Source organism: Saccopteryx leptura, chromosome 4 (assembly GCF_036850995.1).
Source record: "Saccopteryx leptura isolate mSacLep1 chromosome 4, mSacLep1_pri_phased_curated, whole genome shotgun sequence".
NCBI lineage: Eukaryota > Metazoa > Chordata > Mammalia > Chiroptera > Emballonuridae > Saccopteryx > Saccopteryx leptura.
In genome coordinates this window covers 212,563,120-212,590,374 of record NC_089506.1, presented here as the reverse complement: position 1 = coordinate 212,590,374, position 27,255 = coordinate 212,563,120, and the positions used below count along the sequence as shown (strand labels likewise).

General features: G+C 51.6%; 3 protein-coding genes and 1 pseudogene across 6 annotated transcripts; 1 reads left to right on the top strand and 3 right to left on the bottom strand.

Moving 5' to 3' along the window:
• Positions 1 to 128: 128 nt before the first annotated feature.
• Positions 129 to 1,792, bottom strand: HCFC1R1 (host cell factor C1 regulator 1). Its single transcript, XM_066382779.1, has 3 exons — positions 1,338 to 1,792; positions 735 to 863; positions 129 to 492 (listed from the first exon to the last, which is right to left on the bottom strand). The coding sequence occupies exons 1-3, from the start codon at positions 1,430 to 1,432 to the stop codon at positions 366 to 368; spliced, it is 351 nt and encodes a 116-aa protein (XP_066238876.1). The 5' UTR covers positions 1,433 to 1,792; the 3' UTR covers positions 129 to 365.
• Positions 1,739 to 4,803, top strand: THOC6 (THO complex subunit 6). 2 transcript variants are annotated; one of them, XM_066382778.1, is made up of 13 exons: positions 1,739 to 1,871; positions 2,746 to 2,861; positions 2,968 to 3,032; positions 3,123 to 3,226; positions 3,311 to 3,348; positions 3,427 to 3,475; positions 3,589 to 3,660; positions 3,740 to 3,842; positions 3,928 to 3,977; positions 4,059 to 4,121; positions 4,221 to 4,331; positions 4,409 to 4,543; positions 4,622 to 4,803. In XM_066382778.1, the coding sequence occupies exons 1-13, from the start codon at positions 1,833 to 1,835 to the stop codon at positions 4,700 to 4,702; spliced, it is 1,026 nt and encodes a 341-aa protein (XP_066238875.1). In that variant the 5' UTR covers positions 1,739 to 1,832; the 3' UTR covers positions 4,703 to 4,803. The 2 variants fall into 2 exon arrangements, with proteins under 2 accessions (XP_066238875.1, XP_066238874.1); XM_066382777.1 differs by having other exon boundaries at positions 4,409 to 4,803.
• Positions 4,804 to 4,820: 17 nt separating this feature from the next.
• Positions 4,821 to 12,325, bottom strand: BICDL2 (BICD family like cargo adaptor 2). Of its 3 annotated transcripts, none has more exons than XM_066382773.1 (10): positions 12,266 to 12,325; positions 10,688 to 10,983; positions 8,116 to 8,331; positions 7,877 to 7,993; positions 7,624 to 7,770; positions 6,564 to 6,755; positions 6,313 to 6,462; positions 5,724 to 5,851; positions 5,369 to 5,489; positions 4,821 to 5,283 (listed from the first exon to the last, which is right to left on the bottom strand). In XM_066382773.1, the coding sequence occupies exons 2-10, from the start codon at positions 10,967 to 10,969 to the stop codon at positions 5,122 to 5,124; spliced, it is 1,515 nt and encodes a 504-aa protein (XP_066238870.1). In that variant the 5' UTR covers positions 10,970 to 10,983; positions 12,266 to 12,325; the 3' UTR covers positions 4,821 to 5,121. The 3 variants fall into 3 exon arrangements, with proteins under 3 accessions (XP_066238870.1, XP_066238871.1, XP_066238873.1); XM_066382774.1 differs by having other exon boundaries at positions 6,313 to 6,447; XM_066382776.1 differs by lacking the exons at positions 10,688 to 10,983; positions 12,266 to 12,325 and adding an exon at positions 8,608 to 9,391.
• A 7,114-nt stretch (positions 12,326 to 19,439) lies between these two features.
• On the bottom strand, positions 19,440 to 20,765 carry LOC136404339 (small ribosomal subunit protein uS10-like; annotated as a pseudogene).
• Between the last annotated feature and the right edge of the window lie 6,490 nt (positions 20,766 to 27,255).

Sequence of the window (27,255 nt, the reverse complement as noted above, 5' to 3'; positions counted from 1 at the left end):
CTGCCTGCCAGGACCTGGCCAGGCCCTGACCGTTTTCCAGGGAAGATCTTGAGGAGAAACCCCAGCATCTAGTGCTCCAGCTCTCCCCTCTCTTCCCAAAGGCCCCAGGTTCCAGACTGAAGCCATCATCAGCACAGCAATCTTTATTCACTTTTCCTGGGGAGTTGGGGGGGGGGGTGCCTTCCTTTCCATGCTGCTGTCCCTCCCACCCCAGGCTCAGTGCCCTCCTCTGCTGGGGGAAGGTCCTGGTGCCCAAAGGCTTGGTTTAGAGGGAAAGCAGGTCAGCTGGTCCCTTCATGGGAAGTGTTGATCTTCCTTGTTTGGGGGAGGAAAGGAGGGTGGGCAGGTGCACTGCCTGCCAGCATTCAGAGCTCCATTATTTCCCCAGCTGGGGTTGCAGGGTGATGGGTGTCCCCCAGCCTCAGCAGCCGGAGGGCCTCTGGAATAAGGTTTCCAGGATAGCGCCAGAGAAGCAGCTCAGAGCAAGGGCTCCTAGAAGAGAAAATGACACACAGGACACAGGGCTGAGCCTGGCCTGGCAGAGCCACCTCCCACCAGGTTCAGGTCCCCAGGGGCTCCTGGGCTGCCTCTACCTTCTAAGGAGCCAAGAGAAGAAACAACAGAGGTTGGCTTGAAGTTAAAAATAGCAGGATGAGACAGGGCCTGGAGTTTGGCTCCCAGGACAGGGTGTGATCTCCAGAAGGCCAAGTCAGTGGACAGTGGATACTGCCTACCTGAGTGGGGGCAGAGCTTGGGAGAAAGCCAGGGGAGGGCTGCAGTAGGGGTGGTCATTGTGCAGGCTGAGTCGAGAGAAGTGAGTGGCCATATTCTCCTCGGACAGGAACTGATTGCAGAGGGGCTCCCTGGAGAGAGACCAAGAGGCAGGCAAGTTGGGATACTCAGAGGGGAGACAGGCTGATGGAGACCTGAGGTGAGAGAGGTCTTGTTGGGAGTCCCTCTCTGTCCCTAAACTCACTGCTCCTTCTTTAAGGCGCCGCTTGGTGCTTATGGGCACAGCTCCTCGAAGAGGGAAGCTGAGAAAAAAAGAGAGCTAGGGGCACCCAATTCTCTCGGCCTCATCCCCAAGATCTGCCAGCCTGAGCCTGGAGCGTCAGCCAGGAACCGCCCCCCCCCCCTCAGCCCATCTCTCAATTAAGTCACCCCCGCACTCCCGGATCATCCAGCAGCCTGCATTGAAAGTCTCCAAATATGTCTCAGCTCATGCCCAAGCCCCGCTGATTCGCCCCACTGTGTGTCATCCTGCAGACAAGCACTGAGCTCTCACTCAAAGCTCCAGCGCCCTTCGGCTAGGCCCATCCAGAGCCCCCCATACATACCTTGGTTCTAGGCCTCGAGGCGCCCCCAAGGCAGCCCTAGGGTCGTGCTGAGCCCGACTCGGGGGGTCTCGCTCCAGGGACTGCTGAAAAATCATTGGGGGTCCGGGGTACTGCGAGCAGAGGGGTGGGATCCGGGCGACAGAGGCGGGGCTCCGGAGGCGTGGCCACACTCGAGAGGTGTGGCTTAAGGCGCTCGCAGCGGCGAGATTCCGCGCAGGCGCGGAAGAAAGGCGTACGCCGCTGAAAGACGGTTCTGCTCGGCGAGGTGGGGGAGGGGGTCCGGCGAGCTGCGGTGGGCGCCACTTAGTGTCGGGGGAACGTCGCGGCGTTCATCTCGGCTCCTGGGAGTTTAGTCGTACGTGGCGACAGCCTTCTGGCTAAGCTGGCGGCAGTACTAGACCGTTGGGACGCCGCGAAGGTGAACCGCTGGGGCGCACGTCCGGATTCGTGAGATTGCGTAGCGCGCGGAGCACTCTGGGATTTATAGTTCTCGAGATGGAGCGAGCTGTGCCGCATTCGGTTCCTTTGGGTCAGGTGAGGCGGGCTTGGTGCGCGGTGCGTTCTGGGGTTTGTAGTCCTTCCCTGAACCCCGTTTTGTTCTTGGTAGGACTCAAACCTTGATCCCTGGCGAAAGAGTAACCCAGAAATACTTCATGGGCCTATAACGAAAGTCAGGGGTTAGAGATTAGAAGGTTGTAGGTTTTTCTTTATTACGATAATAGAACCACTTTTTTTTTTTTTTAAGAGACAGGTGGGGAGGAAAAGAGATGAGAAGCATCAACCTGCAGTTGCGTCACTTTAGTTGTTCATTGCTTGCTTCGCATACATGCCTTGGGGGAGCTCTAGTGAGCTAGTGACTTCTTGCTCAAGCTGGTGACCTTGGGCTCAAGCCAGTGAATATGGGATCATGCCTGATCCACGCTCAAGCCGGGGAGCCTACACTCAAGCTGGAGGAGCCAGTGCTCAAGCTGGCGACCTCGGTATTTCAAACCTGGGACCTTAATGTCCCAGGTCCACGCTCTATCCACTGTAACACCACCAGTTAGGTTAGAGCCATTTTTTTTTATGCCCTTTCAATGAGGCAGCCTTATGCAAAGATCTTTATATACAGTAGCTCATAAAATCGTGACAGAATCTCCTGTGAGCTCCATTTAACATATAGGTATAAGGAAACTTGGAGGAGAGGCTGAGTGCTTACTCAGGGTCCTGCTGGGCACCCTGCATCAACTCTCCCCTTCCTCATCCTCTTCTTGGAGCCACCCCTGGGACTTTATGGGCAGGTGTCTGCTTGGTGGGCCTCAAAGGAGGTCTAAGAAATATGGGCAATGGCCACATGGCAGCAGAGGAACCAGGAAGGAGTCTGTGGATGGGAGTTCCCTGACAGCCTTCATCCACCTTCTCCCTACAGATGGAAGTGTTACAGGCCCTGCAGCGGCTGCACATGACCATTTTCTCCCAGAGTGTCTCACCCTGTGGGAAGTTCCTGGCATCTGGCAATAATTACGGACAGATAGCCATCTTCAGGTACCCTTGCCTCTGTTCCCCAGTACCCATTGGCTCTGGCATTTGGCCTTCCCAGGACTGATGCCTCTTGCTTCCGACTCAGACACTCTTACCCCATTCCCTTCAGCTTGTCTGCTGCTTTGAGCTCTGAGGCCAAAGAGGAAAGTAAGAAGCCCGTGGTGACCTTCCAAGGTGGGTGCAGACATTGAGTTTGGCTTAGGGGACCCCAGAGTGGAGAAGGAGAGCGGGGCAGGGTCACTCAGGTTCTGCATTTCCATTTAGCCCACGATGGGCCCGTCTACAGCATGGTCTCCACTGATCGACATCTGTTTAGTGCTGGAGATGGCGAAGTGAAGGCCTGGCTGTGGGCAGAGATCCTCAAGAAGGTAAGGAGTGTGGAGTAGGGGGAGGTCTGGGGCACCTAGCCCCAGAGAGAGCCTTTGAGGTCACCCAGTGTTCCTTCCATGAAGGGCTGTAAGGAGGTATGGCGTCGTCAACCCCCATACAGGTAAGCCAGGGCCATGTGGGAAGAGGGCACGTGAGGGTGCAAGCCTCACCAGAGCTGACCCTGCTTTCCCTTCCCTAGGACCAGCCTGGAAGTGCCTGAGATCAATGCTTTGCTTCTCGTGCCCAAGGTCTGACCCTTTGTGACTAGGGCTCTACCCTTCCCTGTTTTTGGCCCGAACTAATCTTTTCCCCATTCCCTGTCCTGATTTGACATTTTACCCCACCCCGCCTTTCTCTACAGGAAAATTCCCTCATCTTGGCGGGGGGAGATTGCCAGTTGCATACGATGGACCTAGAGACGGGGACCTTCACGGTGAGAGGGCCCTGGAGCTGGATGGCTGGGGGAGGCATTCTTCTTGGATCTCATTCTGACACTGCCCCTCTTCCTGCAGCGGGCCCTCCGGGGCCACACAGACTACATCCACTGCCTGGCACTGCGGGAGCGGAACACCGAGGTGCTGTCAGGAGGCGAGGATGGGGCTGTGCGGCTTTGGGGTAAGGGAGTGTCTGGTTGGAGAGAAGGATGGTGGTGAGGGAGGCTGGGGTGAGCAGAGTGCATCTCATGGTTCTTCCCCCACAGACCTTCGCATGGCTAAGGAGGTTCAGACAATCGAGGTCTACAAGCATGAGGTGAGGGCGTGCCCTCCACCCTGTCCTCCCTTCTCCCTGGGCATCTCCTCCATGTTCACCTTCTCTTCTCCTCCCTCCCAGGAGTGCTCAAGGCCCCACAATGGGCGTTGGATTGGATGTTTGGCAACTGACTCAGACTGGATGGTGAGCCAAGCGAAGTGCAGCATGGGGTGTTAGCTCTGGGCCCTACCAGCTGAGGGCTCATGGCTTACTGTGGCTGGGCATCTCTACCTTTCTGCCTAGGTCTGTGGAGGGGGCCCAGCGCTCACCCTTTGGCACCTCCGATCCTCCACACCCACCACCGTCTTCCCCATGTGGGCACCACAGAAGCATGTCACTTTCTACCAGGACCTGGTGAGGACCACTGTCTTGATTTTGCTACCCCTGCCCAGTTCCCATCTCCAGTTCTGACCCCTAAATCCCCTCCTCAGATTCTGTCAGCTGGCCAGGGCCCCTGTGTCAACCAGTGGCAGCTGAGTGGGGAGCTTAAGGCCCAGGTGCCTGGCTCCTCCCCAGGGCTGCTCAGTCTCAGCCTCAACCAGCAGCCAGCAGCCCCTGAGTGCAAGGTGGGTCCTGCAAGGAGCTGTGGGGGTGCTGGGAGGGCAGGGGTGTGGGCAGGTCAGTCACCGCCCTCTTTTCTCCAGGTGCTGACAGCCGCAGGCAACAGCTGCCGGGTAGATGTGTTCACCAATCTGGGCTATCGTGCCTTCTCCCTGTCCTTCTGACCTCTGGCAAATCCCCTACCTCTCCTTTCTAGGTTTTTCTTTTTTTTTTTTCTTTTTACAAATAAAATTTGACTTTCTTCCATGTGCTTTCTTTTCAAGAATGGAGACTAAGTCGGTGTATTGATTTATATATTACTTTGTCTCATTTTGGTACATAAATAACTATACCCACCATTTCCTGGGAATATGCCAGGGACAGAGGGCCTAGTGCCCTAGTACTTAGAAAAGACCTATATAGGATCAAAACAGTTAGCTCTGCCTCATCTGCCTCCCCCCACCCCCAGCCTGGGCCCTCTGACTCCCAAAGCAACAGTCTGCTCCCAATGAGCCCCTGCCCAGCATCCCGGGGCTGGGAGGGTACCAGCCCGTTTGGAAGACAATCGGGGCCCTGTCGCTTCCTTGGCCAGAAGAAAGAGCCCTCAGGTCCTTCGGAAGAGGTTGCTGAAGAATCCTCCGGTAGGCCCAGGACTCCTGCGGAGCGAGAACCTGGGCGCGGGGCGAGGCGGAGTGGATCCAGACGCGCTTAGCTCCTTCTGGCATTGGGAGCGCAGCTGCTGTCCAATCACCACTTGCATGTCGTCCTGTGAACAGGTCAGCAGGGTGGGAGGGGCTGGTCAGAGCAAGGCCCCGCCCCTCCGGCCCTGCCCCTCGGGCCCGGCTCTTCACCTGCCAGGCCTCCAGCTCTTGCGTCAGCGCCACCTTCTGGCGGATGGTGCGAAGCAGCTCCCGGGAGAGGGAGTCACGCTCCAGAGAGACGCGGCTGAGCTCCAGGGACAGTTCCAGGGCCCTGCAAGCCACGGGCGCAGAGAGCTGGTTAAAGGGTGCTGGGGCCTCAGCGAGCAGGGAAGCGGGGCACGGCGGGAGTGGAACCTTTAACACCCAAACCGAGGAGGTCAGAGGGCTCCTGGGTTGGAGTGGGATAATTATAACCCGTAGCACCAATGAGGCCTAGAACCACCAGAGTGCCTAGGGCCTTTAGCGTCGCTGGGAAGGTAGTGGATGGTGGCAGAGGAAGGCTCACTTGTTCACAGCTTCCTCTCTGTCCGAGAGGGCGTCTCTTAGGGCCTCCTCGGGGTCCTGCTCCCGCAGCTCCTTCTGTCTTTGCAGCTCCTCCCGCAGGGACTGTAGCTCTGCTCGCTGCAGTTCGACCTGTGGGCAGGGGAAAGGGCAGAGACGCAAGTAGGCCTCTGGGTCTCCAAGCCCTTGCTCTTCCTGACAGTCTGGGCTTCAGCTCTCTGAACACCCTTTCCTTACCTGCTCCATGAACATCCCAAGAAGCTGGTGGCCCTATGCTAAGATAAATTTTCTTAGTCCCCACCCCCATGCTGGTATGAGACTAGTTGGGTGGTATAAGCCTACAGGAAGGGTGAAGCATGGAGAAGCATTGGGAAGTGAGACTAATTGGGGAATGAAGTCCAGGAAGTCTTCCTGGAGGAGGTGGCACAAAGGCTGGCTATTGAAGCATAACTGCAAGTTTGTTGAGAAGAAGAATGATCCCAGTAGAGGGGGATTCGTGGGAAAAGGCTCGAAGTTATAGATGGAAAAGGGAAACCGATATTGAGAGGGGCTCTGCATGGATCACTATGTCCGTTCATCCCCCCACCCCCCACCTCATCCTGCAGCCGGGCCACTTCCATCTCCTTCTCCTCCAGTGTCTCTGTTGGGCTCAGGGATGCCCTCTTCTTGGGAGGCTCCAAGTTCTCCTCCTGGGGCAAAGCCTGGTGACTGGATGTCTCTTGGGTCTCCTGGGACAGAATGGTCTGTTCACCAAAGGAATTGGTCAGTGTAGTGTTGAACCTTGTGGGAAAAGGGAGCGGGGTGGAGTGTGCAGTCCTCGATAGCTGGTGGGCCGCAAGCTCACCTGGGTGTCTCTGAGTCCATCTGCCTTCTGGTCCTGTTTGCTGTCAAGGCTATGGGCAAGTTCTGACTTCAGGGAGGCCACCGAGGTGTCAGCGTCCTGGAGGCGCGACTCTTCCTCTAGCTCTGAGACACGCCGCTGCAGCCTCCGCAGCGTGATCAGTGCCTCCCTGGCCTCGGAACGCGCGCATTCCAGCTGTGCATTCACGAATAGACATAAAAAGCATGGGCGGACAGACAAACATGCGCGGTCAGCCAGGTGCTCCCGCCGCCGGCAGTCTGAGACTAGCCTACAGGGGGCGCCAGCGCACCGCTGAGAGCCAGGCAGACCTCGCGTCTATGCACCTCAGCTACGGATGCTTGCTTTCTCCACCCCCATCCCACCGCGGATCTCTGAGGACCTTGGGCCACGCACTTCCCCTTAGCCCACACCAATTTCCTCGCCTATAAAGCAGGGTGTGGATTGGCGCCCCCACTTTAAAGTCCTCCATCACCCTCCCTCCAGCCGCACCTCACCAGGTAATTTCTCTGAGAGACCTTCTGCGTCCCAGACCAATCAGCCTTATAACTCGTACTAATTGCTGTCTTCCAGCATTTATTGAGCCTTCCTTCTAAGCCAGCGCTGTGCTTTGTGCTTCACACCCTCACCAAAGCTCCATTACCATCCCACTTCACAGAAGGGGAAGCTGAGGCTGGTGCACCACGATGTGAGAAGAAATGTTGGGATAAGAACCCCAGAAATTTGACTTCAAAGTACTGCCTCTTCATTCCCTCCTCTCCATCAGACCTGGTCAGGTCTCCATCATTACTGGCCTGAGTTCTAGCCTCAGCCTCTTCCTGACCTCCCAGCTGCTCGGTTCTGATGGATTCTAAGAGTGTACCACCCTTGCTTAATCCACTTCCAAGGCTCCCACTGGCCTTTGGGCTAATGCCTATGCTCTTGTGGCCCAGCTGCTGGGGCTCCTAGTGACCCAGCTCTGGCTTCATCTCCCAGGAGGACCTGAGGCAGTGGCCACGGCTCCCGCTTGGTGCTCCCACACAGCCAGCCCAACCCCACTGGTCACCTCCAAACTGTGCTCCTGCTTCTCGCGCCTCAATAGCAGCAGCTCCTCATGAGTTGCTTGTAGCCTGCCCTGGCATTTCTCCACCTCCTCCCGCAGGTCTCGGGTTTGGGCCTCCAGGTCCTGCCGGCGACTCTGCAGCATCTGGTTCTGGGGAAAGGCCTCAGAGCTGGATGGGAGGTGCCAGGCCAGCTCCAGATAGCCCCCAGGCCAGCCTTCCCGGTCCAGCAGACCCCCCACCCTCACCAGCACTCACCTCCCCCTGCAGACTCTCCATCTGTGTCCTCAGCTCTGCCCTGACGAGGGCCTGGGCCTGGCACTGCCCCCGAAGGCCGTCCAGTTCCCTCTGAAGCTCCTGTTCCGTCTGGGAAGCCTAGGGGAAGCGGGGTGGGGGGGCAATGGAGTCCTCAGTTGTCCTAAACCTCAACACTAAGCCCCTGGCACCCACCCCCCAAACTGGGACCCAAGAATCTGGTTGGGTCAAGGCTGTCTCACCTGGGCCAGCTGCTGGCTGAGCCGTAGGTTCTGCTCGCTGAGTTCGCTGAGGGCCCGTGCACGCTCTCTGCCGCTGTCCTGCTGCTCTGAGCGCTGTTCCCCCAGCTGGGCCCGCAGGGCCTCCACGTCCCCCTCCAGCTCCACAGCCCTGGCCTCCCACTCTGCTCCCCGTGCTGCCAGGCCCCGGCGGAGCTCATGGTTCTCCTGCTGCAGCCACTGTTGGGGCCGGGACAGAGGGTCAGAGACAGAGAGGGGGAGATGAGACTGGAGCAGACACAGAGAGAGCCAGACGGAGAGAGAGAGCCCTAAAGAGAGTTTGAGGGAATCTGAGACAGGCATGAAAGCAAGAGACAGGGAGGAAGCAGACAGAGAGAGCAAAATGCAGGGACTCAGAGGAAAGGAGAGCAGGGGGCACAGCAGAGAGAAGTTTCCAGGCCTAACAGGAGGGGCTGACTCTTTGTGATGGGGTGGGGCTCGCTGATGCCCACTTACCTCTGGCTGCTGCCTGGGCTTCTGAACCCGAGGTCGAAGGCGCCGTTTCTGGCGCCTGAGTCGGGCAGAATTTGAGCCCCGACCCATGGCCTCACACAGCTAGGGGCTCTGGAGGTTCTGTTTCTGCCCAGCCTCTGCTCAGCCTCTCTCTGCCAGCTCCTCCAGGCCACCTCCCTCTAATTAACCCTGGCCAGCCCTGCATGGGCCCCATGCCTCTGTCTGCCTCCCCAAAACCTGTCCAACTAGTGGGAGGACAAGCCTGGCACACCCAGATGCCCAGCTTGGGGAAGCAAGCAAGTCGAAGGGCCAGCCCCTGACCCCCACTGCCTTCAGATTCTCAAGGCTGGAAGGTGGTACCATAGTTCTACAGTTATTAGCAGCACTCCTGCCAGATCCTGTGCCAGTGCTTTACCTGTACTACTTCATTTCATCTACTAGAGTTCGCATCATTAATGTCCTCATTTGGCTCAAGAGGTGGAATGCCTTGCCCAAGGACACAGTGAATTAGTGGAACAGGGATCCCAACCCAGGCAGCCAAGCTCTTAGCTAAATACTGTGGGGGCATCATGGCTCTAGGATTAAGTCCACAGGGTTGGGGTCCACTTGTCCTATCTGGTCTCTAGCTCTGCTGCTGTTCTGTCATCAGGCAAGTCCTTTAATATTGCCATGTCCCATCCATCCGTCCGTCCATCCATCCATCTGTCCATCCATCTAATATTTCCTGAGCTCCTCCTGTTCTGGGGTCTGGCTGTCAGCAGTAAAGTAAATGAGACAGCCATGTTCCCTGCCTTTAACAGCTTAGATTCCAGAGGTGTTAGGCAAATGGACATATGCTTATTAAACTAGGTAGTTTTGGAGAAATAGTAAGGACTGTAAAGAAATGCTGGAAAGTGATGAAGAACAGGGTGGGATAGAGGCTCCCACAGGAGGAAATTAATGCCTGAGTTGGTTCCCTCAGGGCAAGAAGAAAGAGGGCAAAACGCAAGGAACAGTAAGTGCAAAGGCCCTGAGGGAACAAACTTGGGTTACTCAAGGAACTGTAAAGAGGCCCCCAGTAGGAGAGGTGGTAATCTAAGCTGAGCTGAGGTCAGGGAGGCTGCCCACGGGCCTGGTAGGGAGTTTCAATTTCATTCTAAATATGATGAAAAGCCATTGGGAGGTTCTGAGCAAGGATGGAAATGATCTGGTTTGTCATTTTTTAAGATCCCTCTGGCTGCCCTATAGACAATGGGCCTCGGGGAGCAAGAGTAGAAGCTGGGGCCCAGTGAGGAGGCGGCTGCAGCATCTGCGGCAGAGATGACAGAGGCTGTGAGCAGCTTGGAGGCTGCAGAAAAGGTAAGTGGGTAGCCTCAGGATCTACATAGTTTAGAAGAAGCATAGCATCAGTAGGGCTTGCAGGTGTGGGAGAAGAGGTCAGGGAGATGCTCGGGGTTTAGTCCCGAGGTGGAAAGCTGGCATGGAGACAGTGGGTGGGTGGATCATAATGAGAGTGCCAGTTATGTTGAGATGCCCATTAGATGGCCTGTTGGAGAGGTGCAGGGCAGTAAGCCTCCCAGGTTGGACTCGGGGCAGTGGTTGGGGACACTGACATGGATCCAGGAGTCAGTGGTGTCCAGGGGGTTTAGGGGCCAGACATGACCCCCAGGTAACAGTGTGGCTGACAACAGAACCAGGGCAGAGGGAAGAATGTTCCTACCTCAAAGGCCGAGTGAGAATTGACTGAGATGATGCATGAGAAGAGCTTAGCACTGTGCCTAGAGGTAGGCGGGGAGAGGGTGCCCAGTAACCGTTGGCTGGGGTTGCACTATATTGCTGAGAAGGTGGACCCAGGATTCAGAGGGGGCCAGCAACATGCCCAGGGTCACACAGCCAGACAGGGCTCTGAATTAAATTTTTTTTAAATCCAGGTCTTGTCCTCAGAGCCCATGTTCTTAACCACCAAACAACATTGCCAGGGGTGTCTGGGCCCAGCCCTGAATTATTTCAGTAGCATCCCCCTGCCTGGCCTTCTGCCCCCTGCTCACCTGTCCTCCATCTGCCCACCCCCGCCCCCTGCCTGCCAGCCCCGCTGCCAGCTCACTTCCTCACGCTCAGAGTGCTGGGTGCTCAGCATCTCCAGCTGCCGCTGCAGCTCCTCATTGCGTTCCAGAAGCATCTTGCCGAGCTCTGCAGCCAACAGCAAGTCTTTCTCCTTCTGCTGCAGCTGCAGGGCCAGGTCCTCAGGCTCCTGGGGCCCTGGGCCCCCTCCTAGGAAGGAGTCCCGCCGCTCCAGTATGAAGGGGAAGAAGCCCTCATCACAGCTTGGGGAGGCGCCGCCTGAGAGCAGCCCCGACCGGAAGCTTGGCCCTTCTGGGGAGCTCATGGTGCCTGCAACATCTGTGGGGACAGTTAAGTCTGTGGGACAGGCAGCTGGAGGATATCTACTCTGCAGCCTGGGTTTGACACCCCCCACCCCCCAGCCAAGACCTGGCCCTTCACCTGCCCACTTGCCCTCTCAGTCCTGCAGCCAGGGCCTCTGTGGGCCACCAAGGGTTAATGATCTGTATATTAAATACTCAGCTTTGTTAATGTCCTCAGGGTAAACTGAGGCAGGGAGAAGCAGGAAATGGGCAGCCCTGCCTTCTGCCTCTAGTAGACATTCTCTGCTCCCAGAGACCCCTGTCCCAGTGCTCTGGGACACAGGCCACCCTGCTGACAGTCCCTGCCTCTCTCTTTCTAGAATCCAGCTGGATTTTGGCTCCCAGCCCCTCTCCAGCTGGGAAGGTTCCCAGAATCCAGGTTGTGAGGGACTGAGGACTCAGGAACAAGCCCAGACCTTTCTCCTGACCCGTTAGTCCCTAGCAATCCAGCCCCTCCTCTTCCAGAAGCCCAAGTCCCCGTCTCCTCAGGACTCAGATAATGCCCAGGTATCCTGGCTCAGTTCTCCTAGTTTCTCAGGACCCAGATGTTTTGTTCCTCACCCCTCAGAACTCAGGTGCCCAGGCGCTCAGCCATCCCCCCTGGAGGGTTGGCACCAGCCCTCTAGTTAGTTTCCCAGGGCCTGGGCAGGGCGAGGTAACAGGTTGTGCCAGCTACTGCTGCTCTGCCATTCCAGGTTCCTGTTTACTCCCCGGCCCGCCCTTGGGGACAGGAGCCTGGTGGCACTCCCCTAGGGCCTTCAGAGGAAGGAGACCCAGGGGGCTTCCCTGGCACACTCTTGCCCTCCAGTCCGGGTCCTCTCCCAACACGTACCTGTTCCTCCCCTTCCTCCCTCACCAGGTATCCGAGCCCAGCCCTACCAGCAGGACCCAGATGTCTCAGCAGTCCCAGCCAGCTGCCCTTAGTCTGGACCCAGGGAGGAACCCCACTTTCTTGATGGGCCCCTGTGGGCTGAACCAGTTCTGCAGACCCCAGGACGTCCCTCCTTCCTCCTCCCCTCACCGCGCTGCCATTTAGTACCTCAACCCAGGCGTCAGGCCCCCCAGTCCCTCGAAACCCCAGGCTACGGGGCCTGCCGAAGCCCAACCACCGCCTTCCTTCCTGTCCGTGTCCTATGCTTCCCGGTCCCAGGAGTCCGGCCTGGTGCCTCCATTACCCCGGCCAACCGCACCATCTCGCCCTGGCTCTGTCCTGCCCGAAATTGTAGGGCCCCTGTTCTCAGCGCCCCCTAGGCTCTCACCGGACGATGCCAGGCTCCTGCCGAGATCCCTGCAGTCCCGATCCCTTCTTCGGGAGGCGGCACCAGGTGAACTGTCCACAGGTGAGGGGGCGGTGCCGTGGGCGGGGCTCGGGCGCCCCCTGGTGACCGGAATGGCCAGGCGGAGCCCAAGGAAAGTCACTTCAACGCATGTTGGAGGCACTGACCCATCTTGCTGCTGTCAGAAACAGTAGGGCCCATTAATTGAGCACCTACTGTGTGCAGACTCTGCGCTGAGAATCGATGTCAGCTCCTTTCCCCTCACAACTGCCCTATAGGATAGAACTTTATTATTATTATTTTTAATGTTTACTTTATTGATTTTAGAAAGAGAAAGGGAGAGAGTGAGAGAGAGACAGGAACATCTATGTGCCCTGACCGAGAATTGAACCAGCAACCTCTGCTCTTCAGGACGATGCTCTAACCAACCGAGCTATTCAGCCAGGGCAGAACTTTATTTTTAATTTGTTTATATATTTTTCTTTATTTAAAAATTTTTAAGGCCCTGGCTGGTTGGCTCAGTGGATAGAGCCTCGGCCCAGTGTATGGATGTCCCAGGTTTGATTCCCAGTCAGGAGAACCAACCATCTGCTTCTCTCCCTCTCCCTCATTCCTGTCTCTCCTTCTCCCTCTTCCTCTCTCCGCAGCCAGTGGCTGGAGCACTGGCCTGGAACACTGAGGTGGCTGGTTCGAGGCCCTGGGCTTGCCTGGTCAAGGCACGTATGGGAGTTGATGCTTCCTGCTCCTCCCCCCCGCCTCTTCTTGCTAAAATGAATAAATAAAATCTTTAAAGGAAAAGATATATGCACCCTTACATTCATTGCAGCATTATTTACAACAGCCAAGATATGGAAGCAAACTAAATGCCCACCGATAGACAAAACGATAAGGAAGAGACGATTTGCGAATCTGATGGTCACTGAGGATAGCGTTAACCTCAGGTGCTAAAAATAGCTCAGTTGATTTGAGCATTGGCCTCAGATGGAGGTTGGCAGGTGGATCCAGTAGGGACACACATGGGAGTCTGTCTCACTATCTCCCTTCCTTTCATATAAAAATTTTTTTAATTAAAATAAATATATAAATAAATAAATTGAAAAAAATTTATTTCCATGAGAGAGGAAAGGGGAGAGAGAGAAGAACATTGAGCTGTTCCTGTATGTGCCCCCACCTGGGATGGAACAAGCAACCTGCGCTTCTGGACAACGCTCCAACCAATAGGCTATCCAGCAGGGCTCTTTGTTTTTCAATTACTGTTGACATGCACTGTTATATTAGTTTTAGGTGTGCAACATTGTGATTAGACATTCATATAACTTACAAAGTGTTCACCCCAATCATTCTAGTACCCACCTGGTGCCATTCATAGTAGTTACAATATTGACTATGTTTCCTATGCTGCACTTCACTCCCATGACTACTTCTATAACTAGCAATTCGTACTTAATCCCTTTCACCTTTTCACCCATCTCCCACCCCCACCCCCCATCCGGCAACCATCAGTTTATTGTCTGTATCTATGAGTGTGTTTCTTTTCTGTTTGTTCATTTCTTTTGTTTTTAGTGAAATCACATGGTAGTTGTCTTTCTCTGACTGGCTTATTTTACTTAGCATAATAGCCTCTAGGTCCATCCATGTCATTGCAATGGCAAAATTTTATTTTTTATAGTCGAATATTCTGCTATATATCTGTACCGTCTCTTCCTTATCGTTTTGTCTATCGGTGGGCATTTAGTTTGCTTCCATATCTTGGCTGTTGTAAATAATGCTGCAATGAATGTAAGGGTGCATATATCTTTTCCTTTAAAGATTTCATTTATTCATTTTAGCGAGAAGAGGTGGGAGGGGGGAGGAGCAGAAAGCATTAACTCCCATATGTGCGTTGACCAGGCAAGCCCAGGGCCTCAAACCAGCAACCTCAGTGTTCCAGGCCAGTGCTACATCCACTGGGCCACCACAGGTCAGCCTGCATATGTCTTTTCAAAACAGTGTTTTGGCCTGACCAGGCGGTAGCGCAGTGGATAGAGTGTCGGATTGGGATGCGGAGGACCCAGGTTCAAGACCCTGAGGTTGCCAGCATGAGCAAAGCTCACCAGCTTGAACCCAAGGTCGCTGGCTTGAGCAAGGGGTTACTCCATCTGCTGAAGGCCCGTGGTCAAGGCACATATGAGAAAGCAATCAATGAACAACTAAGGTGTCGCAACGAAAAACTAATGATTGATGCTTCTCATCTCTCTCTGTTCCTGTCTGTCTGCCCCTATCTATCCCTCTCTCTGACTCTCTCTCTGTCTCTGAAATAAATAAATAAACAAAAAACAAACAAACAGTGTTTTGGATTTCTTTGGATAAATACCCAGAAGAGGAATCATGGGTCATATGGTAGTTCCATTTTTAATTTCTTGAGGAACCTCCATACTGTTTTCCATATAATTTACTGTTTTCCACCAATTTGCAATCCCACCAACAGTACACGAGGGTGCCCTTTTCTCTCCATACTCACCAGCCCTTGTTGTTTGTTGATTTACTGACAGCAGCCATTCTAACAGGTGTGAGGTGGTGATATATCATGTGGTTTGGGATAGGAAAATATTAACAGTGATAGTGACAACAAATCTAACATCTATTAAGAACTCTGCTAAATCAACTCTTTTATAAAGACAACTAGTTTACTTTTATGACATTCTAATGAAACAGGAACTGCTATTATCCCCATCTTACAGTTGAGGATGCTGAGGCTTGGGGGTGGGGGGTGGGGTAGTGTCTAACTTGCTTGAGGTCATATGGACAGAGCTGAGCTGTGACCTCAGAAGCGTGACCTTAGGTTGTGTACTCTGATACTGAGTCCTGTGCTGCAGGGGAGGACAGCTGAAGTGACTTGCCTGTGTGGCTCCCACCTTGGGGCTCTCAGTTCCTAGGCTGTGCAGAGCTGGGCACTGTGCTCCAGTCAGGGACAGAGGCCTTGGAGTGGAAACTAGAGGATCCCAGGTCCAGCCCAATGCAGCGAAGCCCACCCGTGGCCTCTGGCTTGTCACAGTTCTCCTCGGAATGCCAGGGCTCCCTGGGTCCCTGTGACAGGGACTCCCGGCCTGGTGAGCAGGTACAAATGGAGGGCTGAGAGCAGTGCTGTGCTGGTAACTATTTAACAGTAGGCTGCCTGGGGGATGAAAAAGCCTGGATTTGCTGCATTTGCCAGTTTCTGTGGTCCCTCCACAGATGATTTCAAGCTACCAACACGACGTCATTGAAGGTGAAGATGGGTGGAGATGTGCATCACCAGCCTTGCCAGCCAGTAGCAGTGGATCCTCGACCCTTCTGGCTAGGGGTCAGGATGCCTGAGTTATGGGGCATAAGGACCTATTTGGCTGGATCCTAGAAAAATAGGAGGGAGATGGGAGCGGGCACTACTGATTTGTGGGAAAATAGGTGCAAGGACTCCTTGGAGGGGTGTTTTAGGGACCTGTAGGTCCTAAGGCTGGGCCAGGTTTTCCTTCACTAAAGAATAGAGGAGTCTGCCTGACCGGTGTTGGCACAGTGGATAGAGTGTCGACCTGGGACACTGAGGTCCCAGGTTCAAAATCCCGAGGTTGTGGGCTTGAATGCGGGCTCACCAGCTTGAATGCAGGGTTGCCAGCTTGCGTGTGGGATCATAGACATGACCCCATGGTTGCTGGCTTGAAGCCCAAGGTCACTGGCTTGAGCCCAAAGGTCTCTGGCTTGAGCAAGGGGTCACTAGCTCAGCTAGAGCCCCCCGATCAGGGCACATATGAGAAGCAATGAATGAGCTACTAAAGTGACACAACTATGAGTTGATTCTTCTCACCTCTCTCCTTGCCTGTCTATCTGTCTCTGTTTGTTTCTGTCTCTGTATTTCTCTTTCTCTCTCCCTCCCTTTCTCTCTCTCTCTAAAAAAATGAGTAGAGAGACCAATTCCTTTGTAAAAGGATCTGAGGGCTACATTGCCTAGCAGGGCCACCATGTTCTCTTATGGCACCTGTGGGAATAGTCTGGCGGACTTTGTAGGGCTGGAGATACCCCGATCTCCCCTTGGTGCTGCCACATGACCCCTCCAAATGTCAGGGTCACCCTGGGCCCCACCCACACTCACCCATACTCAGTATTCCTTCCCAGAGTCCTCCTCCTACCAGGCAGGGCGCTGGGCTCACCTGGAGATGAAGTAGTCGAGGCCTGACTTCCAAGAGGTTCACAGTCCACCCAGGAGCGGGGATGGGTGTCAACCCATACATCAGAAATGAACCAATAAAGTAGTATAGCAAAGCAACTTGGCTTGTGGGCACTACATCACGTAGCTCAGATCCCGTTTTGGCCATTTATCAGCTGTGCACGCCTGTGTGGTTCAGCTGGTTAACCTCCGTGGCCCTCAGTTTACCCATCTGTAAAATGGGAGTGACACCTCCCACCTCATAGGGTTGTGAGGATTAAATGGAAGGTGAAGTATAAGTACTTAGGCCATGCTTGTGATCCTTAGCCTGCCACAAGATGTGACTCACCACACCTGTTACAATGTGTTTCACCCTCATGACAATCTGCTGAGGTCATACCCTTCCGACAGCGAGCCGGCCCAGGGAGGTGAAGTGACTGACCTGTGCCTGCGAGGTCGACCCTTGCCTGGCTCCCAGCCCCAGTCACTCTTCCGACATTTGAATCTGGCTCTCAACCTCCCTGCCAATCCCAGGAGGAAGATGGCTAGGAAGGCCTGATGGTCCCAGAGAAGCCCTAGGAGGCTGGGGTATGTCCAGTTAAGGGAGGCTGTCACAACCTCTCCAGCCAGCAGCCAAAAAGACTGGCTTCCTGAAGCCTCCAGGCCCATGCTCAGCCTAGAATGCTCTCTCTCCCTCCCCAGCCCCTGCCGGGCCTCTACTGTCCCAAGCTTCAGCTGTGGTCTCCTCCCTGGGGAAGCCTTCTGGGACCTCATAATGCCTTGGGCAGTCTATGTGGGGCATCCGGAGGCCAGCAGAATACCCCTTTGCCCACCCTGTCCCCACCATCGAGGGGACCCAATGGGAATGTCACAGTTCCAGACTGAGGTGCCGCCAAGCTTTTATGACCTACGAAGTCTGTGAACCACAGACAGCATTGTCCGGAGCATTCAAACCTTTATATAAGTTATTTCACGCTGAATGCATTGCTCTGCAGCTTGCTTTGTCCATTTAATCTGATGTTCTCAACTGAAAAAAATTCAGCTATATTGAGGTAGGTATTTGTTTTCTAGAGCTGCTATAACAAATTACTAAACAACAAAAATGAGTTGTCTCGTAATTCTGGAGGCCAGAAGTCTAATATTAAGATGTGGGCAAAATTAAAGAGTGCTCCTAGGGTGAAATCTAGTCTATGCCTCTCCCAGTTTCTGGTGCTGCCAGTAATCCTTGACATTCCTCGGCTTGTAGACACCTCACTCCAATCTCCGCCTCCATTTTCTTTCTTTCTTTCTTTCTTTCTTTTTTATTAATTTTTTTTTTTAATATTACTTCTCCTTTTCCATTCTGGAATTTGCTTCTTCAAATACATTCTCTCTCTCTCTCTCTCTCTTTTTTTTTTTTTTTTTTTTTTTATTTTTCTGAAGTTGGAATTGGGGAGGCAGTCAGACAGACTCCTGCATGCGCCAGACCAGGATCCACCCGGCACGCCCACCAGGGGGTGATGTTCTGCCCCTCTGGGGCGTCGCTCTGTTGCAACCAGAGCCATTCTAGTGCCTGAGGCAGAGGCCACAGAGCCATCCTCAACACCCGAGCCAACTTTGCTCCAATGGAGCCTTGGCCTGCGGGAGGGGAAGAGAGAGACAGAGAGGAAGAAAAGGGGGAGGGGTGGAGAAGCAAATGGGTGCTTCTCCTGTGTGCCCTGGCTGGGAATAGAACCTGGAACTCCTGCACACCAGGCCAACGCTCTACCACTGAGCCAACCGGCCAGGGCTCTCCGCCTCCATTTTCTTTTTTTTTTTCTTTTTTTTTTTTTTTTCCATTTTTCTGAAGCTGGAAACGGGGAGAGACAGTCAGACAGACTCCCGCATGCGCCCGACCAGGATCCACCCGGCACGCCCACCAGGGGCGATGCTCTGCCCACCAGGGGGCGACGCTCTACCCATCCTGGGCATCGCCATGTTGCGACCAGAACCACTCTAGCGCCTGAGGCAGAGGCCAAGGAGCCATCCCCAGCGCCCGGGCCATCTTTGCTCCAATGGAGCCTTGGCTGCAGGAGGGGAAGAGAGAGACAGAGAGGAAAGCACGGTGGAGGGGTGGAGAAGCAAATGGGCGCTTCCCCTATGTGCCCTGGCCGGGAATCGAACCCGGGTCCTCCGCACGCTAGGCCGACGCTCTACCGCTGAGCCAACCGGCCAGGGCTCCGCCTCCATTTTCATAAGGCCTTCCCCTCTGGGTCTTCTCTGTGTCCCTGGGTCTCATATTGCTCTCTACTTTCTCTTATAAAGACACCAGTCATTAGATTTAGGGCCCGTCCTAAATCCAGGATGATGTCTTGAGACTTTTTACTGGTGTCTGCAAAGACCCTATTTTAAAATATCATCACATTGGCTCTGGCCGGTTGGCTCAGTGGTAGAGCGTCGGCCTGGCATACAGAAGTCCCGGGTTCGATTCCCGGCCAGGGCACACAGGAGAGGCGCCCATCTGCTTCTCCACCCCTCCCCCTCTCCTTCCTCTCTGTCTCTCTCTTGCCCTCCCGCAGCCGAGGCTCCATTGGAGCAAAAGATGGCCCGGGCGCTGGGGATGGCTCCTTGGCCTCTGCCCCAGGCGCTAGAGTGGCTCTGGTCGAGACAGAGAGATGCCCTGGATGGGCAGAGCATCACCCCCTGGTGGGCGTACTGGGTGGATCTGGTCGGGCGCATGCGGGAGTCTGTCTGACTGCCTCCCGCTTTCCAGCTTCAGGAAAAAAATATATATATATATCATCACATTCTCGGGGACTAGAGATGAGGACTTGGGCTTATCATTTTTTTGGAGATACAATTCAACCCACTACAAGGAATAATTTTATGTAAGTAGAGTTCGTCAATTTTAAGGGTTTCATTTCATGAGTTTTTGAGAAGTATACGCAGTAATGTAACTGCCACCACAATCATAATATAAAACACTTCTTTTTAAAAACAACTTAATAAGGTGATAGTCACCTTATTTAAAAGGTTGATTTAAACATCTGCAATGGTGGCTTTAGTCTGGCCTCCTGGCTTAATCCTGATGCAAGTGATCTGCTTAACCATCTCAGAAGGACTGTGTAACTCAGTGAATTACTTGTGGATCCTCATCTGAAAATGATCCCAAATCTTAGAACCCTCCCCACAGGCAGTTCTTCTTGTAATGATTCCCGGAGTCTTGGTAGACATTCAAAATGGTCTTTTCACTTTGAGATTCTTTTCCTTTGTGGCTTTGATTAAGTCAGCACACACCTCCAAAGATTATACGCTGCGGCTAGAGTAATTCTAATTCAATGAATTGCCACCTCTGGTTATTCGGTGAATCATCACTTCTGGTTCAATGGGTGTGTTTCCAGTATCTTTAAGAGCTATGGCTGCGGTGTAGCTTCCTGACCCACTTGTTCCTTTGAGAGAGGAACAGCAGTGAGTCAGGAACAAGAGTGGGTGGAACAAAGCTTTGCCGCAGCTGCAACTGTGTCTTCCTCAAAGAGACAGAACACTTTCGTCACCACGAACATTCCCTACAGCCCTCTACAGAGAAGCTGTCCCCATCTCTAGTCTTGGCAACCTCTGATCTGCTGTCACTATCCCTTTGTTTATTCCAGAATGCTCTCTAAATGGAGTCATATATATATATACCATGTGATCTTTTGTGCCCGGTTTCTTTGATAAACTCAGCATAAAGCTTCTGAGATTCCTCTTTGTATGTATCAGTGGAATCAATAAGTTTGAAATTTTTCTTTTTTTTTTCTTTTTTAAAAAAAATTATTATTATTATTTTTTGTATTTTTCTGAAGTTGGAAACGAGGAGGCAGTCAGACTCCCGCATGCGCCCAACTGGGATCCACCCGGCATGCCCACCAGGGGGCGATGCTCTGCTGCAACCAGAGCCATTCTAGCACCTGAGGCAGAGGCCATAGAGCCATCCTCAGCGCCCGGGCCATCTTTGCTCCAATGGAGCCTTGGCTGCGGGAGGGGAAGAGAGAGACAGAGAGGAAGGAGAGGGGGAGGGGTGGAGAAGCAGATGGGCGCTTCTCCTGTGTGCCCTGGCCAGGAATCGAACCCAGGACTCCTGCACGCCAGGCCGACGCTCTACCACTGAGCTACCAGTCAGGGCTGAAAAATTTCAAACCTAAAGGAAAGTTGCAGGGATAACATAACGAATAGCCTCAGTGTAGGCTCACAGTTGTGATTGTTTTGCCACATTTGCTTTCTCTGTCTCTTATACTTCACACACCAGCACACATTTTACTGAACTATTGGCTACTTCAGTTTCTTACTCGGTATCAAGGACACAGATATCCTCCTACATAAGCCCATACCACTATCACATGTGATAAACCCATACCATTACCACATGTGGTAAATTGATAAGATACTGTAGATACAATAATCTTTTATTAATATTTATTATGGTAATGCCTTTTTAATTTTTATTTATTCATTTTAGAGAAGAGAGAGAGAGAGAGAGAAGGGGGGAGGAGCAGGAAGCATCAACTCCCATATGTGCCTTGACCAGGCAGGCCCAGGGTTTTGAACCGGCAACCTCAGCATTCCAGGTCAATGCTTTATCCACTGTGCCACCACAGGCCAGGCCGGTAATGCCCTTTTAAAATGATTTTTTGATCCAGCATCCCATCAAGAATCACATAGTGCATTTAGCTGTCATTTTTCTTGAGTCTCTTAATAATCCTGTGCCTTCTTATGTGTCTTTCAGAATACTGACTTTTTTGTTTTTTTAAAGAATCCAGGCAGCTGAGTTCCAAAAGGTCTCTGAGATTTATCCAGGATGAGGTGTTTAAATTTTGTTTATTCCTAATAACTGTATGGTATTTCATCCATACAGTTTTTGTCTTACTTTATTTCTCCAGTCTCTTATTAACGAACATTTAGTATGTTGGCACTTTTCCAATGCAACAAACAACATTCTAATGCACATCCTGTACACAGATCTCCATGGGCACAGTGCTAGGCATTTTATGCTACCATCCATCTAGAAGTGGGGTCAGTGGGGAGAGGTATTCCCATGATCTCTTGCTGTGTAATAACCATCCTGCAACTTAGAGGCTTAAAACAACAATATGGTTTTCTCTCTCACAATTCTGATTGCTGGCTGGTTCTGCTGGGGGTATTGCTGTTGGGACCTCATTCAGTTATAGGTAATGGTGGCCAGGGGTAGAATCATCTGATGGCTCCTTCTCTCTCATGTCTGGCACCAGGGCTGGGTGGCTGCATCATGGACAACATTTTTCCCCCCACGCAGTCTCTGTCTGTGGCCTGCATGGATTTCCTCACAGTCTGACTATCCCACGCTCCTTACATGGCAGTTCACTTTCCCCAAAGGGAGGTACCAAGAGGCCTGGGCAGAAGGTGCAAGGCTCCTTAAGATGCAACCTTGAGGTCCCAGAACTATCACTTCCATGACATTCCACTGGTCAAGCAAGTCACTGAGCCCAATCAGGGGTTAAGGAGAAAAGAGTAGATTTCACCTCTTAATGGAAGGAGTAGCAAAGAATTTGCAACCATCTTTTATTTACCACAGAGGTTATGCTCTTCAGCTTCATTAAATATTGCCAAACTGGTTTCCAGAGTATAGGTATTCATTTACACTCTATAATAAAGAGTCTGACTCCATCTTTGATTTTGACTACTGACAGACTTAAAGTCCTACGCCTCCTTCTTCCCCTCATGCTTCACAGCTGGGCAGGCTGACAGAAAGGTCCTGACACGCTCTTCCTGGCTCTAGAGGGAAACTGAAACCAGGAAAGCCCTGGCAGTGTGGAGGGGGCCCTCAGTCCAGCCTCACCCCCAACCACAGCGAAAGCCCCTCTTTGCTCGTTCAAGCCATTTCAGATGTGCCCCACTCCCCACCGAAAGCCTCATCATGTGAGTAACCACCTCTTCATAGTCTCTTGGTGGGAGTGGCCTCATCAGTCTCTACATCAGAACCATATTTTGTGGGGAGTGTTGATCCCATTGTGGGGCAACAAAATATACTCCTGTCAGCAGAGCATGAATTTCATCTGACCCACACCTGGCCAATACTTTGCATCATCACACTGTGTAATCTTTGCCAATCTGATGACAAATATGGTGTAAGATAATAGAAACACACACACACACACACACACACACACACACACGCTGGTCTCTGTCCCCATTTCCTGACACAGGGCTCTTAAAACCCTTGTGCTATAAGCAATGAGGCTCTCATTACAGTTGGTATAAGAAAAATGGGATTTGTTACTGCAGCTCGCTCACAGAAACATGGTATAGGAGAAAAAGGATGAAAAGGTGGGAGTGAAGAAGGAACCTTGGCCTGGGCTGGGTAGCTCAGTTGGTTAGAGTGTGGTCCCCATATGCCAAGGTTGTGGGTTTGATCTCTGGTCAGAACACAAAAAAGAATCAACTAAGATGGCATGAATGAGTGGAACAACACATCGATGTTTCCCAGAAACATTTGTTGAAAAGACTATCCTTTCAAAAAAAAAAAGAAAGAAAAGAAAAGACTATCCTTTCTCCGTTGAATGGTTTGGCACCCTTGTCAAAACTCATTTGACTGTATATATATATGGGTTTATTTCTGAGCTCTCTATTTTATACCATAGGTTTATGTCTATCTTTATACCAATACCACACTGTTGTTGTTTTTTGTTGGTTTGTTTGTTTTTTTAATTTATTGATTTTAGCCAGACAGGTAGGTAGAGAGAGAGAGAGAGAGACAGGAACATCAATCTGTTCCTGTATGTGCCCTGACTGGGGATCAAACTGGCCACCTCAGCACTTTGGGCCAATGCTCCCTAACCAAGATGTCTGGCCAGGGCATTACCATACTGTTTTGATGACTGTAGCTTTGTAGTAAGTTTTGAAATCAGGAAAATGTGAATCTCTGGTTTTGTTCCTCTTTTTAAAGATTGTTTTGGCTATTTAGGGTCTCTTGAGATTACATATGAATTTTAGGATGGGTTTTTCTATTCTGCAAAATTATCATTGGAATTTTAATATGGATTTCATCAAACCTGTAGATTGCTTTGGGTAGTACTGACATTTTAACAAGTTCCTGAAAGCTGTGTGCCAATTTCTCCAGTAAACGTGCACAGCTGCTTGCCACATGGCTGGGGATGTGGGTTAAGTAGCTGCTACTGTGCTAAGAGATGAAATTTACCACAATTTACTGTCAAAGACTTCCCCTGGAAGTTGTAAGTCTTCAGAGTTCCATAACAGTTACATCAGACAGATTCTGCCAGTGTAATTATTGCATAAGAGTCAGTAAAATGGTCAAGGAGTGAAGAAAAGTTCCCAGAGCTCCTGATACAGAGCCTCATGCACTGTGGCACCAAAGCCCATTGGTGAAGCCCTGACTGGGGCTGCAGTTAGATAGAGAGAACATAAAACATGAGTAAATAAAATTATGAAATCTGGGACCCTAGTCAGGTAGCTCAGTTGGTTAGATCATCATCCCAATATACCAAGGTTGAACATTTGATCCCTTGACTGGCCCTAACTGGGTAGCTCAGTCGATTAGAGCGTCATCCTGATATGCAAAGGTTGTGGGTTCAATCCCCGGTCAGGGCACATACAAGAATCAATCAATCCGTATGTGAAAAAAAAAGAAAAAGAAAAAGAATCAATTAATGCATGCATGGGTAAGTGGAACAACAAACCATTGTTTCTCTCTCTCTCTCTAAATCAATAAATTAAAAAAAATTAAAATCATTTGACTAGTCTGACCGGGCGGTGGCGCAGTGGATAGAGCGTTGGACTGGGATGTGGGGGACTCAGGTTTGGGGCCCTGAGGTTGCCAGCTTGAGCGCGGGCTCATCTGGTTTGAGCGGAGCTCGCCAGCTTGGGCCCAGGGTCGCTGGCTCGAGCGGGGGGTTGCTCAGTCTGCTATGGCCCCACGGTCAGGGCACATGTGGGGGGGCGGTCAATGGACAACTGGGGTGTCGCGGCAAGGGACTGATGATTGATGCTTCTCCTGTTCCTGTCTGTCCCTGTCTATCCCTCTCTCTGGCTCTGTCTCTGTAAAAAAAAACAAAAACAAAAACAAAAATCATTTGACTATATATATGAGGGTTTATTTCTCAGTCCTCTATTCATTTTTTATTTAAAAAAAAAAAGAGAGAGAAAGGGAAAGACCGAGAAACATCAATTTGTTGCTCCATTTATTTATGCATTCACTGATTGTCTGTTATATGTGCCCTGACCAGGGATTGAACCCACAACCTTGTCATGTTGGGATGATGCTCTAACCAACTGAGCTACCCAGCTGGGTCCTGGGCTTTCTATTCTATACCATTGGTCTATATGTTTGTTTTCACATCACACCACACTGTTTTGATTACTGTAACTTTGTAGCAAGTTTTGAAATCAGGAAGTGTGACTCCTCCAGTTTTGTTCCTCTTTTTAAAGATTGTTTCGGCTATTTGGGGTCTCTTGAGATTACATATGAGTTTTAGGATGGGTTCATCCTAAATCAACCAATGAATGCATAAGTAAGTGGAACAACAAATTGACGTCTCTCTCTCTCTTGTTCTCTCATTCTCTCTCTCTAAAATCAATCAATCAATAAAAATTTGTTTAAAAATTATGAAAGTTGGAAAATTTAAACAGGCTTCGTGTAAAGAAGTTGTGTCTTCCTCACCTAGTGTTTTATGGGAATGGATATTGTGTCCTACTGGGATAAACTTCCCCTATCATAGCTTTTTTTTTTTTTTTTTTTTACAGAGACAGAGAGAGTCAGAGAGAGGGATAGACAGGGACAGACAGAAACAGAGGAATGAGAAGCATCAATTATTAGTTTTTCATTGCTCATTGCAACACCTTAATTGTTCATTGATTGCTTTCTCATACGTGCCTTGACCGCGGGCCTTCAGCATACTGAGTATGCCCCTTGCTGGAGCCAGCGACCTTGGGCTCAAGCTGGTGAGCTTTTTTTTTTGTATTTTCTGAAGCTGGAAACGGGGAGAGACAGTCAGACAGACTCCTGCATGTGCCCAACCGGGATCCACTTGGCACGCCCACCAGGGGGCGACGCTCTGCCCACCAGGGGGCGATGCTCTGCCCCTCCAGGGCGTCGCTCTGTTGTGACCAGAGCCACTCTAGCGCCTGGGGCAGAGGCCAAGGAGCCATCCCCAGCGCCCGGGCCATCTTTGCTCCAATGGAGCCTCGCTGCGGGAGGGGAAGAGAGAGACAGAGAGGAAGGAGAAGGGGAGGGGTGGAGAAGCAGATGGGCGCTTCTCCTGTGTGCCCTGGCCGGGAATCGAACCCAGGACTTCTGCACGCCAGGCCGACGCTCTATCCACTGCACCACTGCCCGGTCAGGGCTACATAGTATTTTAAAACCAAGACCTGCCCTGGCCATACAGCTCAGTTGGTGAGAGCATCATCCTAAAGCACAGAGGTTGCCAGTTCTATCCCCAGTCAGGGCACATACAGGAACAGATCAATGTTCCAGCCTCTCTTTCCTCCCTTCCTCTGTCATAAAATCAATAAAAAAATATTTTTTTTTAATTAAAAAAAATCCAAGACCTGTTGATGAAGTTCTAATAGGGGCTGCAGTAAGAAGTGTGAGAGTTGATGGAATTCAGGTAAAAGTTAGCAGAGAATCGGTACTTATGAGCGGGCTCTATGTGAGGTGGTCAGATCTCCTTTACCTGATAGTGTAATGGGGTGGATGTTGTATCTGATTGGGGAACACTTCCCTGCCTAAGCTTGTAACAGGCCTGTAAATCCACCCTTCAAGCCACATTAATTGGACATGCTAAATGGGAACCTGTGTGATTGCCTGAGCCCGCACAGTGAGAATAGAAGCTGGAATAGGTTTTCTGTGCAATATCCCATGTGGACTGTGGGCTGGGACTTATGACAACACCCTGTAAGCACTTTCTAGAAATGACTACTGGGACAATGGACAAGAGAATTTTTATTTGTGGGGCATTTACTACCTTGCTATCAGACATAAATTGAAGCTACTCCTATGACTGAAGGACATAAAATGATCTTGTCTTGGGTGATGTCAGAGGAATGCTCTGGTGGGTATCGCAGAAGAGTTTGATAATAAAATGGAAACGGTTTATACAGGATGCTGCTGCTGGGAACACAACGAAATACTCACAAGCAGGGAACCTTTTCTCTCCTAGGACCAACTTCAGAATGGTGTGAGGAGCTCCTGACTTCTATTGTCACTTGGACAGTGCCCCATAAATAGCTCCTGACTGATCAACAAAGAGCTGCTTAGTTTGTGGATGGCAGTTCCATGGTAAATAGATAACATCGTGTTTGGAAGGCTACCACTCTGATCAAACAAGGTAAAGACAAATTAGCACAGTGGGCTGGATTGCATCCTGTTTTCCCACCAGCGATGGAAGAATTGAACAGTTGTAAAATTCCCTACATAAGCCTAACCAGTGGTGAGAGCATCAGACTGGGATGCAGAGGACCCAGGTTTGAAAACCCAAGGTCACTGGCTTGAGCGTGGGCTCATCTGGTTTGAGCAAGGCTCACCAGCTTGAGCCCAAGGTCGCTGGCTCGAGCAAGGGGTCACTCAATCTGCTGTAGCCCCACAGTTAAGGCACATATGAGAAAGCCATCAATGCCACAACAAAGAATTGATGCTTCTTTCAAGGGCCACAACAAAGAATTGATGCTTCTCATCTCTCTCCTTTCCTGTCTGTCCCTCTCTCTGTCTCTCTCTGTCTTCTTTCTCTGTCTCTGTCACACAAAAAAAATTCCCTACATACCCTGACCTGTGGTGGTGCAGTGGATTAAATGTTGACCTAGCACACTTAGGTTGCCGGTTTGAAACCTC